This window comes from Eumetopias jubatus, unplaced genomic scaffold, assembly GCF_037043125.1.
Source record: "Eumetopias jubatus isolate StellerSeaLion01/CBP00866 unplaced genomic scaffold, mEumJub1_p1.0 scaffold_1, whole genome shotgun sequence".
Lineage (NCBI taxonomy): Eukaryota > Metazoa > Chordata > Mammalia > Carnivora > Otariidae > Eumetopias > Eumetopias jubatus.
Window position 1 is genome coordinate 217,606,556 of NW_028274807.1, and position 14,498 is coordinate 217,621,053.

The 14,498-nt window shown below is 63.1% G+C and overlaps 1 protein-coding gene across 17 annotated transcripts in view; it reads left to right on the forward strand.

Moving 5' to 3' along the window:
- Positions 1-14,498, forward strand: part of TCF3 (transcription factor 3) — a 32,977-nt gene that overhangs the window by 12,694 nt on the left and 5,785 nt on the right. For 16 of the 17 annotated variants that reach the window (XM_088018501.1, XM_088018503.1, XM_088018507.1 and 13 more), the window contains exons 4-16: positions 5,120-5,193; positions 5,414-5,492; positions 7,565-7,632; positions 8,685-8,814; positions 9,655-9,704; positions 10,801-10,903; positions 10,981-11,150; positions 11,237-11,369; positions 11,797-11,855; positions 11,958-12,036; positions 12,848-12,921; positions 13,324-13,485; positions 13,563-13,686. In XM_088018501.1, the coding sequence (XP_087874627.1) occupies positions 5,120-5,193; positions 5,414-5,492; positions 7,565-7,632; positions 8,685-8,814; positions 9,655-9,704; positions 10,801-10,903; positions 10,981-11,150; positions 11,237-11,369; positions 11,797-11,855; positions 11,958-12,036; positions 12,848-12,921; positions 13,324-13,485; positions 13,563-13,686 (1,305 nt within the window). The remainder of the gene's footprint in view (positions 1-5,119; positions 5,194-5,413; positions 5,493-7,564; positions 7,633-8,684; positions 8,815-9,654; positions 9,705-10,800; positions 10,904-10,980; positions 11,151-11,236; positions 11,370-11,796; positions 11,856-11,957; positions 12,037-12,847; positions 12,922-13,323; positions 13,486-13,562; positions 13,687-14,498) is intronic. The other variant, XM_088018485.1, reaches the window with a different exon arrangement.

Here is a 14,498-nt window from a genome sequence, read left to right on the forward strand (position 1 = left end):
TGTCCATCTCCACCACGCGGGGCGGCCCGGAGCGCCCTTCCCACATGGTTGCTGCTCACACCACGGCCTCGGTTGCTGCCCTTCAAAGTCTCCTGTGGATTTGTGGGGTCACCGCTCTGCTTGTTTTTTCGTGCTTTCTCGCTTTTTCTTTCTGAAATCTCTTCTACTTCGGAAGCTCCCAGGCTCCTTAATACCTTGAGGGTGCTTGGTGGTTGCTGCCTCAGATGGTTTGTTTGCTGGGATAAATCCTAAGTCCGGAATCTCGGTCCGTCTTTGGCGTCCCACATGTGTTTCTATCTTCCGTCTGTTCCTTGCAGAGAGACCCCAGGTTGGCTTCTGAGCTCATATTGGGGGGCAGGGTCTCCCATCCCCACACTCAGCTACCACACGGGTCCCCTTGAGCCTGAAGCAGAACGAGGGTCTTCCTGAAATTCGCGGCGGGGTGGGGGGCAGCTTCTGTAGCCGGGTGGGCCCCGTTTCTCTGAATTACCACGTGTTTGTGGGACCCACCTTAACATGAGACTGGCTCAGCCACCGGGGAAGCCCCAGGTTGTTGCATAGGAGCAAAGCCCCAGGTCTGGGGGTCCCCCTGCTCTTAGAAAGGGTGGGGTGTGGCCTCTACTCACTTCCTCTTCTGTCTCCAGTCTGCTTGTGTTCAGGTCATGCGGGGACCCCTGCTTTCTTGCCCCCACACTCGGGTGGTTGTACCAAGGGCTCCAGGCCTGTCTGGCACCTGCGTCTGTCGTGCGTGCTGCTGGTCTCGCATCCTACCGGCAACATCTCTAACCCACTTATGATCCTTTTCAGAACAGGGTGGGGAGGGGCTCTTCTGGCCGCGGCCAACACTGGGAACTTACTAGAATTTGAAGTTATGCAGACCAGAAAAGGAAGCATTCTTGGGTGTGAACAGAAGGCAGAGGGTAAAGCAGAGGGGTGCGAATATGGAGGCTGAGTGAGTCTGGGTTCAGGCCTTGCATGCCCCTCGCAGATCCCCCCCCCCCAGTTTTGAAATGATACAGAAATTTAAAAGCTGACCCCCAGGGCACCTGGGTGGCTCAGTCGGTTGAGCGTCTGACTCTTGGTTTGGGCTCAGGTCATGATCTCAGGGTCGTGGGGTCGAGCTCCATGTCAGGTTCCATGGAGTCTGCTCCAGATTCTCTCTCTCTGCCCCCCTCCTCTCAAATAAATAAATCTTAAGAAAAAAAAAGTTAACCCCCAAAATCCCAGGAAGTGAGGCCTCCCCTGTGGGAGCCCACAGCCCCAGCCAAGGAAGGGCTGCCCCCAAGTCCAAACTGGTGTCGATCTCGCTCCTCCACGAGCCCCCGGGGCCGCATCTAGGCGGGGCTGCCTGACCAGCCCCACGGTTTGGGGGGATTTCATTGTGAGAGGGAGAGCTGACCGGCTTAGGGTCGTCGCCGCCTGATAAACTGCAGGAAGAAAAGAATTCTGTGAGCGCTTCCAAGTAGTTGTTCTTAGACATTGTTAGTGTGTTTTAGACGCGTCACCGTCACCTGAGCGTGGTTTCGCTTTTGTTATTGTTAACAGTCGTTGGGTTCTGGGGCCGTATTGTCCAGCACTGCAGCCATGAGCCACATATAGTCATCTAAGCTTACGTTTATTAAAAGTCACGCAGGTTTCTTGCAGCCGTCATGCTGGCCACGTTGGTGATGAGCAGCCACGCGAGGCCGGGATAGGGCAGGCAGACGGTGCGGGCGCCGCGGAAGTGCTCTTGGACGCAGGTTCATTAGTGGCTGGTGCAGCCAGGAGGTGAGGCATGGACGTTGCTGAGGCTGTTTGCAGGCGGCCAGCCCTGCGTGGGCAACGCTAGGGATACACGGAGGACCCCAGGCTTGGAGGGCACGGCCAGGCGACTTCCCTGAAGGAGGGTGAAGAATCTGCGGGTGTGGGGACCGGCAGAACTCTGGGCGGGTGTGTAGGTGGGGGTCCGCTCATGGGTTGGGGCTGGCAAGGGATGAGCTGGGGGAAGGAGCGTGGTGGCGAGGGATCTGGTCTCTGCCCTGAGGGCCGCGGGGAGCTGCAGGGGCTGCTGGTGGGGCAGAGCCAGGTTTTGCTTCAGAAAGCTCCCTAGGCCTGGAGGTGGGCGGGAGACCCCGGGTGGCGGCCGGCGGGGGGAAGCACTGCTGCAGGACGACCCACGGATGTGGCGGAGCGGACAGGGAAGGCAGGCTCTGACCGGTAGGCGGTGGGAGGGAGGGAGGGAGGGAGGGAGAGCGGACAGCTCTGGGGGGTCTAGCCTGGGCACGTGGGTGAGGGAGCACTCACAGAGCCGGGCTCGTGGGCACCTGGGTTTTGCCTGCCCCACGCCGTAACCCCAGCCCTGGTACCCAGGTCTGTCGGTGGGGCTTCTTCGTATAGAGTAACCAGCTTCGGGAATCTTCCTCCCTACTGGGGTTGGCTGAGCTTCTGCACAAGGGGCCAGCGACCTTCTGTCTCTGCAGGAATAAATGGGCATGGTCACACGTCAGTGACACTTGATTTAGAAAGCAGGAGGCATGGGGGGACGTTGGGGGGGCTGGCTTGGTATCTGGGCTGCAGTTTGCCAACCCAGGCCCAGGGCAGTCCAGCACATGACAGGGGCCGGTGTCTGCTGGGGGCCTTTCCGAGCCCAGCCCCCATGTCTGCGGGGGAGGGGACTCGGCGGGCACCAGGTCTCGTTGAGGGCCAGTGGTGCCGCCCACTCTGCAGCCCAGGCCTCCATCCCCATGGCCATCTGGGCAGGTGGGTGGCTTCCTTCCCCCCAGCTCCAGCTGGTACTGAAGCTCCGACCTGTGGGCCCTGGCAGAGCTCCTTCTGCCCTCTGCCCTGTCCCGGGCCCGCTTCTGCCGGAGGCAGCCTCCCGCCGCGTCGGCCCGAAACCTCCAGCCTTAAAGAAGGAAGGCATGAAGAGATTACGTTCTGACAGCAGGGCTTTAGGCTGTTAGAACGTGGACCGGGAATGTTATGAATATTCATAATGGTTATTAAAATGTACGATTAATTGGGGGGGTTAATAACTGTTAGTGGAGTGGTGGGGGAGGGGCCGTCCCTAGTTTTGACATCTCTCGGAGAGGGGAGGCTGGGGGCCGGTGAGGGCTTTCTCCAGGAAGGGCAGAGCCAGACCTGGTTGCCTCTGCCAGGAGCCTGTGGGGTCCCCGTGGGTGCGAGGCCCTGGGCCCCAGGGTACCCTTCATGCTGCCAGGCTCCACAGGGGCTGGGCTGCAGGTGCCCATTTGGGAGTTGTCCTCAGACGTGGTCTGTTGTGGTCTTGGGACGTGGCCTCCCTGCTCACCGCAGTGGGGTCCTGGCACCTGCAGGGGCATGTTGTGGGTGGCTGCAGGGGTGGGGGCTGCTCCAGATGGAGAGGGGTAGCAGGCAAGTGGGTGTAGAGGGAAACTGAGGCTTGAGCTGCTGGTACTTTGCCCAAGGCCACCCCTGCCTCACCGGCCACTCTGTTCCCTGGTGTGGATCCCCCAAACCTGGTGGCTAATGGTGGGAGCCCCTGCCGGGTGCAGCCCCCCCACCCCTGGCTAAGGCAGCCCCCCCCACTGCAATTACGGTGGAAATTTTTGATTAGAAAATAAAATCTAAATGTGTATGCATATTCATTAGGCCGAGGGATTAATATGCATGGTTATGCAAATCAGGCAGCAATTAAACACCAGTTTGGGGGGATGATTAACACAAAGGCATTGCAATAGGATGAAATTTGAAAAAAGTTTCTGGTAAAGATGAGCGGGGGCAGGGGAGACGGGCTGGCTGAAGGATTCTTGCTGGGGTTCTTGCCACCTCCCCAAAGTCCAGCTGTGTGGGGTCACGGGGCAGCTGGGGGGGCTTGTGCCTGGCCCACACGGCGGGGCTAGGCACAGGTCCCCCCAGCCCACCTCTCCCCAGCCTTACTTGGGTCCTGCAGAGTGGGGTGTGTTCCCGTTTCCAGAGGAAGGACTCTGAGGACAGAGTGGTACTGGGGCCAGGCCGGGGGCCCAGGGCCTGCCCCACGTGCGTTTGTCAGGCCTCGTGGTCTTGCTGCCTCTGGTGGATGGAGTCAGAGCCCCGGCCTGGGAAGGCTGTGTGCCTCATGGGAGGGGGGTAGTCCTGGGTGGTGCCTGGGAGTGTTTGGGGGGAGATAAGGGTCCCACCCTGCCCTGCCCCACCGCTCCAGACCCAGATCCCCTGCCACGCTGGTTAACCCCCGCTGCGCCGTGGCCTCCGTTCAACCCGAAGGGGCTGCCAGCCTGGGCCTGGAAGATAGTCAGTGGTAGCCGTGCTGTTATTTCAACCAAGGAGTGGCTTCGTCTCCTGATTTGTCAGTGATGGGAAGGGAGAGACCCCCACTTCCCTGAGATCAGAGCTTTCACGGTGCCCTCGTGAACCTTTCTTGCAGGGTAAGGAGGGACTGAGCCTGATACAGATGCCTCAGTCCCTTGTGGTCAGGGCTGGACCAGAGGGAGAAACTAGGTGCTGGGAGGAGGAGGCTCTGAGAGTGAGGGCTCTGCCCAGGGTGGGCATCATGGCTGGGGCTTTGGTGGATGGGTAGGAGTTTGCTGGCAGAGGTAACTGGTAGAATTGTTTTTTGAACTGTGGGCCTTAAGGGTGTCTGGGGTGCTTCCTACTAATGGCAGTTGTTTGTCTTGTGTTTTAAGAATTTTTGTTTAGGGCATCTAGGTGGCTCAGTCAGTTGGGCGTCTGCCTTCAGCTGAGGTCATGATTTCAGGGTCCTGGGATCAAGTCCCGCATCGGGCTCCTTGCTCCATGGGGAGCTTGCTTCTCCTTCTGCCTCTCTCTGTTTCTTGTGAATAAATAAATAAAATCTTTGGGGGAAAAAAAATTCTATTTTTAAGTAACATCTATATCTAGTGTGGGGCTCAAACATACAATCCTGAGGTCAAGAGTTGCATGTCCACTGACTGAGCCGGCTGGGCACCCCCTTGGCAGTTTAAATATGGGCAGAGCGAGGGTTGGGTAAAGGCCAGACAGACTCCAGGGCCAGGCTGGGTCAGGAAGGGCCCGGAAACACGGCTGAGTTGAAGGAGGGCTTCTCCCTGAACTGCTGGAAGCCAGAGTGGACTTCGGAGCAGGGTGGCGGTGAGAGTGACCCTAACTCTCTTCTATTGCCCTGCAGGTCTGGAGGACCGGCCCAGCTCAGGCTCCTGGGGCACCGGCGACCAGAACAGCTCCTCCTTTGACCCCAGCCGGGTAAGGAGCCTCTGTGAGGCCCGAGACCGGGGTTTCCCTTCTCTGGGGTGGGGAGTGTATGGGAAACTGAGGCTCACAGGGGGAAGTCAGAGGCCAACCTGGTCTCCTGGGGCCATGGGCCCAGGGACGTGGATTCAGGCCCTGACTCGGGCACTCACGGGCACGGCTGCCTCCTGGAGCTCGTCCCCCCAGCACCTCTCAGAGCCATCTGCCTCCACAGACCTATGGTGACGGCACACACTTCAGTGAGCCCCACGGCAGTCTCTCTTCATCCACATTCCTGGGCCCGGGGCTTGGAGGTGAGTGTCCGCGCGGCACCGTCCCCTCCCTCATGCTCCCCTGCGGTCCTCCAGGTGCGGCCAGAGTGCTCAGGGCACCTGTGCTTCAGCGGATTCTCCCAGAGCAGAGGGTGTGGGTGGCTGTGGCCTGCTGCCCATGGGAGAGCGGCCTCAGGAGTCCTGGCAACTTAAGGAGGTGGTCAGAGCCGGGCTGGGCCCTTCTGAGGCCGGCCGCGAAAGTCAGGATTCAGGCAGGTCTGGGCTTGACTCCCTCCCACCGGGACCCAGGTGAGGACTGTCCCTTCTGGAGCCTCGGTGTCCGACTGGAGGGCCCTCACAGCACTTTCCATGTGGCGGGTCATGAGGCCTTACCCAGCTTCTGGGGCCCCGCAGCCTCCCCCACCTGCAGACGGGCCCACTGAGGCTCAGCACGAAGGGACCTGTGCAGGGCTTGTGGGAGCTAGCGGAGGCTCAGCCTCTGGGACCATGAGGGCCCACGTGAATGGGTGGCTGTGAGAGTCCCCGGGACTGGGTGCACGGTGGGAGCCGGACAGGCAAGCCTGGTGCCCGGGAAGGGAGGGGGGAAGGGCAGCCTCCAGAGAGGGCCTGTGTGATGGGGGTTTGTGCCCATTTCGCAGACCGGGAGGGTGAAGGCCAGCCCCGCGTGTGGCCTGGGGTGGCCTGGGGTGGCCTGTGCACCTGCAGGGACTCCAGTTACTTCTGCCTGTCCCTTCCTCCTCCTGCTTCCTGATGTGGGCAGTTTCCCACGGCCAGGCCTGGTCAGCAAGGCCCAGAGCCCAGCTGGGTCCCCGGCCCACCATGTGGCACCCAGGCCCACCCGGCGAGCTGGCGGGGTGGTGGGCACAGTGCAGGCCTCCCAGGGCTTCATGCTGTGGCCCCCAGCCTGGTCTGGCTCCCCAGCTCTCATCCCACCTGACGTGCAGGCCCGGCGCATGGATTTAGCTACTTTCTCTGTGCTCACAGGGTTCCCTCACAGTACCTCCATTTCCTCTCCTTGCCACCCTCATCCTGCTTCTCAGGAAGCCCCTATTTGGTGCCTGCTGTATGCAGGGCCTGAACCCCAACACCCCATTCTTGCAGGGGGAGCTGAGAGTCTGGGAGGGGAAGCCACCTTCCTGGGCTGAGCCCAGAGCTGTGGCTGGGCGGGCCAGCCTTGCTTCACATGCTGACCCCGGGAGGAAGGAAGCGCAGGCTCCACACCCCCTGCCCCACCCCCACCGCATTTACTCCCTGGACCGGGGCAACCCCCCCCCACACACCCCACCCCCTGCCTCTGGCCTCCAGGCCTGGTTTGCTGATCTTCCACGGGCCCAGCATCGTCTGCCCTGAGGGGTCATAGGGGGGCAGGACTGTGGGCACAGCCTCTGGAGCCCTGCCCCCCCAGTCCCCAGCAGCACCTGCTCCAAGAGTTTGTCCAAAATTGTAATTTTATGCTAAGGAAACTGGGAGATTTTTTTCGCCTAGCTCAAGAGTAATTCCAGTTAGCTGTCCGAGCATCTGAGTTTTTATCTCACGTCCAGGCTGGTAACGGTCCACCCTCAGTGGACACCAGCACCCGGCTGAAGACTGATTGAGCCAGGGACTCTGCTTTAGGGGAGGCTAGATCCAGGCGTTCGTCTGCACTGGTGCTGCTGGGCAGTCTCTGTCCCCACAGCCCCAGGTCTTGCCTGCCCACATGGGGGAAGGGCCCCTTCTCATCCGGGGACGTCACGTGCTCGTTGATGAGCTAACAACTGGCTGGGTGCTGAACCTCACAGGTGCACAGGACTCCCAGCCTGTCCCTGGAACCTAGCCCCCTGGGAGCTGATGCCTCATGACTGTGAATGGAGGAGGGGGGGCAGTGGGGGCGCTGGGGGTGTGCTGCATCCTCTGAAGGTCGTCTCGGGACAGTGTCCGTCCCAACCCCTGCTTGTCCCCCAGGCTGACGGGGAGACCAGCATCCCACCGAAGTTCTCTGGGTGTTGTGCAGAGAGAGCACGCCCACTGTATGCAGGCGTGTGCCTGGCGCTGGGGCAGCCTGTTGGGACATGCCACCCCCGGGGTCAGCTCCTAGCAAGTCTTTCCTCCTCCAGGCAAGGGCAGCGAGCGGAGCACATACACCGGCTTCGGGAGAGATGCAGGTGTTGGCGGCTTGAGTCAGGTGAGGCCCGCGTCTGAGGCCAGGGCCCTGGGTCTGCTGATGCTGGATAGTGAGGTGAGGGGCGGCAGTCGCTTGTCTGCCCCACCACCTTTACCCCTGGGGTTGTCGTCTGATCTGCAGAGGGTTCCCTGGCTGAGCCAAGTGCTGGTCACCTGCAGCAAGACCGTGCCCTGGGCCAGACCAGCTGGGTGTGGACGGGGCAAGGGGAATGCTGGGGAGGCCACAGCCCCCGCCCCATGGCTCCCAGACCTGGGGTCCAGGCTGGGGGTTGCCATGCACAGCTGGAGGAGTCTGAGAGACACGTGCCCAGCCCCGAGCGGCAGATAGGGACACGGAGGCCAGCCTGGTAGCTCTAAGGCCTTGTCCCCACTACCCTCAGGCTGGCCCTAGGGTCCCCTGGCCTCCTGGGCAGCCCACCCCACAGGCACCCAGCACAGCTGACCCAGCCGAGAGGCCGGGGTGGGGTGGGCGGGTGGACAATGGCCAGCCACCGTGGTCCCCTGCCTGTGACTCCTCAGTGCGGCTAGGCCTCGTCCCAGGAGGTGCCACCTGTTTGCACGCTGCGTCATACCCAGAGCAGAGCCCTCGGGGCATCCCCTCTGTCTCCACGACACCCATACCCATTTTACAGATGGGCAAGCTGAGGTATGGGGCTGCCATTTGCTCGAGCTGCAGAATTGGCTTCAACTCCAGTTGTTTCTGCTCTTGAGGAAAGGAAGCTTCTTCAGATTAAAACATGCAGAATTAAACCATCGGGTTTTGCATGTTGAGCCTCCTTGGAGTGGGGGCTGCAGGGTTGTTGGCAACAGTTTTGTTTCTCAGTCTTTATTCAGGAAAAGAACCGTGTGGCTTGGGGCCGGTCGCATCTTAGAGGAACATCCTGACCAGGGCAGGCAGGGAGCTCCCGCTGAGGGTCCCCGTCGCCCCTCATGAGGGTCTGAGCAGCCCCCGCCTTCGCGCCAGCATGTTTGCCAGCAGAACTGGCCCGGGAGCCAGGGCTGGGCCGGGTGCCAGCCCCGGCCTCCTGACCATCTCCCCCTCTCGTCCCCCAGGCTGGCTTCCTGCCCAGCGAGCTGGCCCTCGGCAGCCCCGGGCCACTGTCCCCTTCAGGCGCCAAGGGCAGCTCCCAGTATTACTCCTACCCCGGCCACCCTCGGCGGAGAGCCGCGGAGAGCGGACTGGGTGAGTGGGGGGCCCGGGGCGGGGCTGGGGCCCGTCTGGACAGCTGGAGCGCAGGCTGCTGGGGGGGCAGGCGGTCCGCCAAGAGAGGAGCAGATGCCCTCCTCGGTGCCGCGTTCCACAGGGTCGCTGCTCCCCAGCGCCGGGCAGAGGGGTACTAGGTCAGGGTCACGTGAGCCCCTGGCTGTGGCGTCCCTGCCGACACGCGGGTCGTAACCTGTGTCGTGTGTGCCCATCCGGACGCGCCTCGCTTGGTGCCTGCTGTTGGCACTGCCGTGCCGTGACTCACGCCTGAGTTTGCCCCACTGGATCGTCACGGCCTTCTCACACTTGGGAACACCAGCCGGCACCACTGACCCTGTGCGGGGGCGTTTTAGAGCGCAGTGTTAGCCACAGGACGCAGAATTGCAGAAACCAGGGCGCTCGATAGTCCACGAGGACTCTGGTCTCCAGAACCGGAGGCGGGTGTTGCACGGTCCACCTCCGCCGGGTCACGCATGTTGGCGACTCAGGCTGTCCCTGTTGGCCGCGCGTCTGAGTGGCTACGGGAGCCCGGCGGGTCAAGATTTAGGGTCCCTGAGTTGAGCAAGGAGGGGGACTGCATAGGACCCAGGGCGGGGAGGCGTGACTGTGGGAGCGTGGGGAGGGACGCCCCGCTGCAGACCCCACCCCAGTTCCAAACACCCCCAGACCTGTACAGATGGGCCTGGAACCGCATTTCAGTCGTTTCACTACCTGGAAAGCTCGGCGGTCTCTCTCCGCCACCGCCTCTCCCCGCGTCCCTGGCTGGGTAGGGTGGGAGCCAGGCAGACCCCGCTCGCTCACTCGTCTTGCTCCTCACAGACACGCAGCCCAAGAAGGTCCGGAAGGTGCCGCCAGGTCTCCCATCCTCAGTGAGTTGTGGGTCGGAGTGGGGTCCCACAAGCCAAGTGCCCAGGCTCGGGGGCCCTCTCCATGGGGTTACACAGTGTGTCATGGGGGGAGGGGGCATTTCTGCCCTGAGGCTGTCACTCTGACGCAGCCGGTTCCTACAGGCTCTAGCTCAGATCCTTCTTGTAGGAGAGTCCGATGTTCTTTGTGGCCAAGGCACCTTGGGAATGGTGTGAGGGGGCCCTGGGGGTCCGGGTTTACGGGGTGCCAGCTGGGCCGGGCGGGGCTCACTGTGCCATGCTCCGGCGATTTGCTGGGGTCCCCGGCTCGGCCACCGCCCTCTCCGCCCGGCCTCCTGCGCTGGCCCCCGCGGGCTGACCCATGGTGCAGCAGGCCTCAGGGTCCAGGTCAGGGCTGGCACTGTGCTCTGTGGCTGGGAGGTGCGGGTGAGGCTCTTTGAAGATCTGGTGCGTGAGGTCATCGACCCCCTGCTTCCCCATCTGAGTCCCCACCCCAGTCCACTGGAACGTCAGAGCTGAGCACCCTGGAGCCTGACTGAGCCATGGCCACTCTCCCTCCTTCTGCTCTGTGCCAGGGCAGGCATTGCCACCTGATCCCGGCACTTTCCTGCTGGCCTGGCCTCAGCTCCAGGCAGCGCCAGCCGATCAAAGTTGCCATGATCCTAGAACTTCCTGCCGTCTTGCTGGCGGGCTGTTCCCCCAGGGCCCTGCCTCTGCAGCCCGCACGTCTTCTGTGATCAGGGCTGGGGCCTTGGGGGCTTCCAGGACAGGGAACAAGGAAGAAGGGCTGGGGGCATCGCAGATGGACTCTGGCGGATCAGGAAGGGTTGGCTGGATGAAGGAGGGGGAAAGCATTCTTGGTAGGGGGTCCAGTCTGCAAAGGCCTCAGGTACCAGAGGCTGGAACCTGGGGCGGGAGGCCGGACAGGAGGTGGAGGGTGGAGAAGGACCAGGGAAAGGGTGCCACTAGAGCCTTGAGTGCTGGCCCAGGGCAAGGGTTAGAGCGGCACAGGGTGATGGGGTGGTGGGTGGAGGGCAAGGACGGGGTGCTCCCCATCTCACTCGACCGCTCCTGCCTGACCGCATCTGCCCGTCTGCAGGTGTACCCGTCCAGCTCAGGTGACGACTATGGCAGGGACACCACCGCCTATCCGTCTGCTAAGACCCCCGGCAGCGCCTATCCCCCCCCCTTCTACATGGCAGGTGTGTGGGGGCTCACCTGAGACGGTTGGGGCTCCGGGTCCCTCGGCAACCCACCCTCACCATCTGCTCCTCCACAGATGGCAGCCTGCACCCTTCGGCCGAGCTCTGGAGCCCCTCGGGCCAGGCAGGCTTTGGGCCCATGCTGGGTGGGGGCTCGTCACCCCTGCCCCTTCCGCCCGGTGGTGGCAGCTCCGTGGGGACTGGCGGCGGCGGCGGGTTTGGCAGCCTGCACCAGCACGAGCGCATGGTAGGCCCGCGTGATGGGTGCGGGCAGGGCTGGGCGTGTGGGCAGCGCCCCCGGCAGCCCCCCCGTGACCCCACCCCCATCCGCAGGGCTACCAGCCGCACGGGACAGAGGTGAACGGCGGCCTCCTGGCAGTGTCCACCTTCGCCGCCGCCCCCACAGCCGCCTACGGTGGTGTCTCCAGCCACACGCCCCCCGTCAGCGGGGCCGACAGCCTCATGGGTACTGGCTCTCTTCACCCCGCTTCCAGATGGGGCCCCTCCAAGCTCGAAGCCTGGCTGGGTGCAGGAGCCGGGCCCCCGTGACTCAGTCCTTCCTCTCCTGGGCCTGCCCCGCACATGAACTCAGGCTCCTTGGGCCACACCTGTGATGTTTGGAAATGGCCCTTTGAAGAATGGCTCCTCAGTTTACATCTGGGGAAACCGAGGCTCCAAGGAAAATGGTTCACGTGGGTCCTGCTACCTACCTGCCTGTCCCTAGAGCCTCTGTGGTGGCAGGGGGCAGGACTCCAGGCCGTTAACCAAAATCAGGGGCTGCCCAGTGCTGGGTGGGGGGCCTCCGTGCTCGGCAGCCAAACACAGACGGGAGCTCCTGGGGGCAGGGGATGCCCCTTCCCTGAGGTTGGGCTTCACCTCTCTCCACCCCCCAGGCTCCCGCGGGACAACTGCCGGCAGCTCTGGGGACGCCCTTGGGAAGGCATTGGCCTCGGTGAGGCGTGGGACACGGCGGTGGCAGGGGTGGCTGGGCTGGTGAGCCCCAGAGGCCGGTCCCTGACTGGTGGCCCCGTGTCTCTTCTCATCCCTTTTGCAGATCTACTCCCCGGATCACTCAAGCAATAACTTCTCCTCCAGCCCCTCGACCCCCGTGGGCTCCCCACAGGGCCTAGCAGGTCTGGGGGGGTTGCTGGGGAGGGGTGGGGGCTACATCTGGCACGTGCAGCCCTCAGTGGGTGGAGAGCTGGAGCGACCTCGGCTTATGTTCCCACGGGCATCCAGGGAAGGCTCTCTGGAGGAGGTGGTCTCCAGGACAGTCCGTTTTCCGTGGACAGTGAGGGGCAGGTGGGATCTCGCAGGGCCGGGCAGAGGGTCCGAGGGTCAGGGTAACAGGCCTGGACTCCCCAGTGTGGACAGGTTGGCGTTTGTGCACTCGGTACGTGACAGGCACCGGTTGCATGCCTTGGGTTTGGCTTTGCCAAGGGGGCCAGGTCCTCCTGTCCTCAAGAAGACCTACCTGGGGGTCAGCTCGTGGGGAGGTTCCTGGAAGGCCGGGTAGTTTTATAGATACCCCGCAGGGCCTCACCTCTGCAGCGGGAGTCCTCAGGGACGCTCGCCTCGCCCTGGCCCGTGCAGGGCCCCCGGGGTGAACCTCTGCCCAGCTCTGGTTCCAGCTGCTGGTACGGCAGACTGGCCCCTGGGGCACCTACCACGTGTGCTGCGGGGCTGCCCTCCCCGTAGAAAGTGGGGCGTGGATTTTGGAGCCGGGAACCTGTCTGCTGGGTGGGTTCCCAGTAACCACCTGGCTGGCCTGGCCAGGGCTGAGTTTCTGTCGGCCCTGCGGGCGTGGGGGCCCCCGTGTGGCCAGCCCAGGCATCTCAGGCCCCTGGCCCACTCCCCACCCAGCCTCTCTCTCTGTCTCTGAGTCCGGCTGCTCGGACACCCAGCCTCAGGTGCCCCTGCTGACGCGCCACCTACCCCTTCCAGGGACGTCGCAGTGGCCCCGACCCGGAGCCCCCGGTGCCTTATCGCCTAGCTACGATGGGGGTCTCCACAGCCTGGTGAGCTTCCTGCCCCAGCCTTCCGGGGCCAGGTGGGGGCTGTCTCTCGTGGGTGCGTGTGGCTGGGGAGGGGGTGCCCCCTCGTGGGAGCGCCCCGGGAGGCGGGGCACGGTACACGTGGGTATAATACTCACGTGGACCCTGGGGTGGGGGAGGTGGCCTGTGAGAGCGAGCGGCTCAGCGTGTCTTCTGTGGCCAGTTTACAGAACTTGGAAACCATGGCCCTTAAGAGCCATTAGGCCCCTGTGACTGGTGGAATTTACAGGTCAGACCCTTTGATGGTCCATTTGTCGGGCATCAGGTCCAGAGCTGTCGCCGTGGCGTTAGTATGCAGGGGCCCCACGTTGTATGCAGGGGCCCAGAGGCCCAAGCCCTTGACCGCCTACCGCCTCTGCCCCGCAGCAGAACAAGATGGAGGACCACCTGGACGAGGCCATCCACGTGCTGCGCAGCCATGCGGTGGGCACCGCGGCGGATGTGCACGGGCTGCTGCCTGGCCACGGAGCTCTGGCCTCCGGCTTTGCCGGCCCCGTCATGTCACTGGGTGGGCGACACACTGGCCTGGTGAGTGCCGTTTGAGGGTGGGCTGGGCAGGGGGTCAGGGCCGCACAGCCCTGACAAGCCCACTCTGCTGTCCGCAGGTGGGAGGCGGCCCCGCGGAAGACAGCCTTGCGGGCGGCGGCAGCCTCATGCACAACCACGTAACCCTCCCCAGCCAGCCCAGCACCCTCCCTGACCTTGCTCGGCCACCAGACTCCTACAGTGGTAAGCCTCAGTGTTGGGGCCCGGGAAGGGGTGGCTGACACCTCGGGGCCACCTGTGCCCTGATCCCCTGTGCAGAGCCTGGCTCATGCGTGGCGTGCCCCGAAACGATGTTCCTCCTCTGGAAAGCGGTGACCTGGGGCTCATCCCAGAGGGACTGAGGGCTGCCAGGCGCTGGGGTGGGTCCCCCACTGTACACAGCGTCTCTTCATCCTGCACTGGGAAGCCCTTTGGGAGGCCAGCGAAGTCAGCCTGTCGGATCCTTCCTGAAGGGCGGTAGGGACCCTCACTCGTCACTTGTTCGGCGGCTTAGTTCATGCCGCTCAGCCAGCCTCCGCGTGTTTAGCACCAGCTGTGTGCTTGGGGCTTGTGTAGGCCCGTGGGCAATAAACTGGGAATTAAAAAGCCCCGTCCCTGGGGGGTGACCCACAGTGGGCTAAATGCAGCAGGAAAGTGGGGAGGGGTGCAGGGGTACTTGCAGTTGTAAAGATGATGGCAGGGCAAGATTGTGCCATTTGGGCAGAGCTGGGGAGGAACAGAAATGTCTCAGACCCCCTGGGTGATGCTTGTGGAGAGGCCCTGGGGCAGGACCGTGCCTGATGTGCCAGAGAAGTAATGAGGAGCCCTGTGTTGGATAAGAGAGGGAGGTGGTGAGGTCAGAGAGATGACAGGGCAAGTCCTGCAGGGTCCTGTGGACGCGGAAGGACTTGGGCTTTGACCCAGAGGGACCGGGGAGCCTTGGAGGGCTGCCCCCAGAGCAGGGACCTGCCAGACTCTGTGCCCACAGGCGCCCTCTGGCGGCAGCAGGGAGAGGG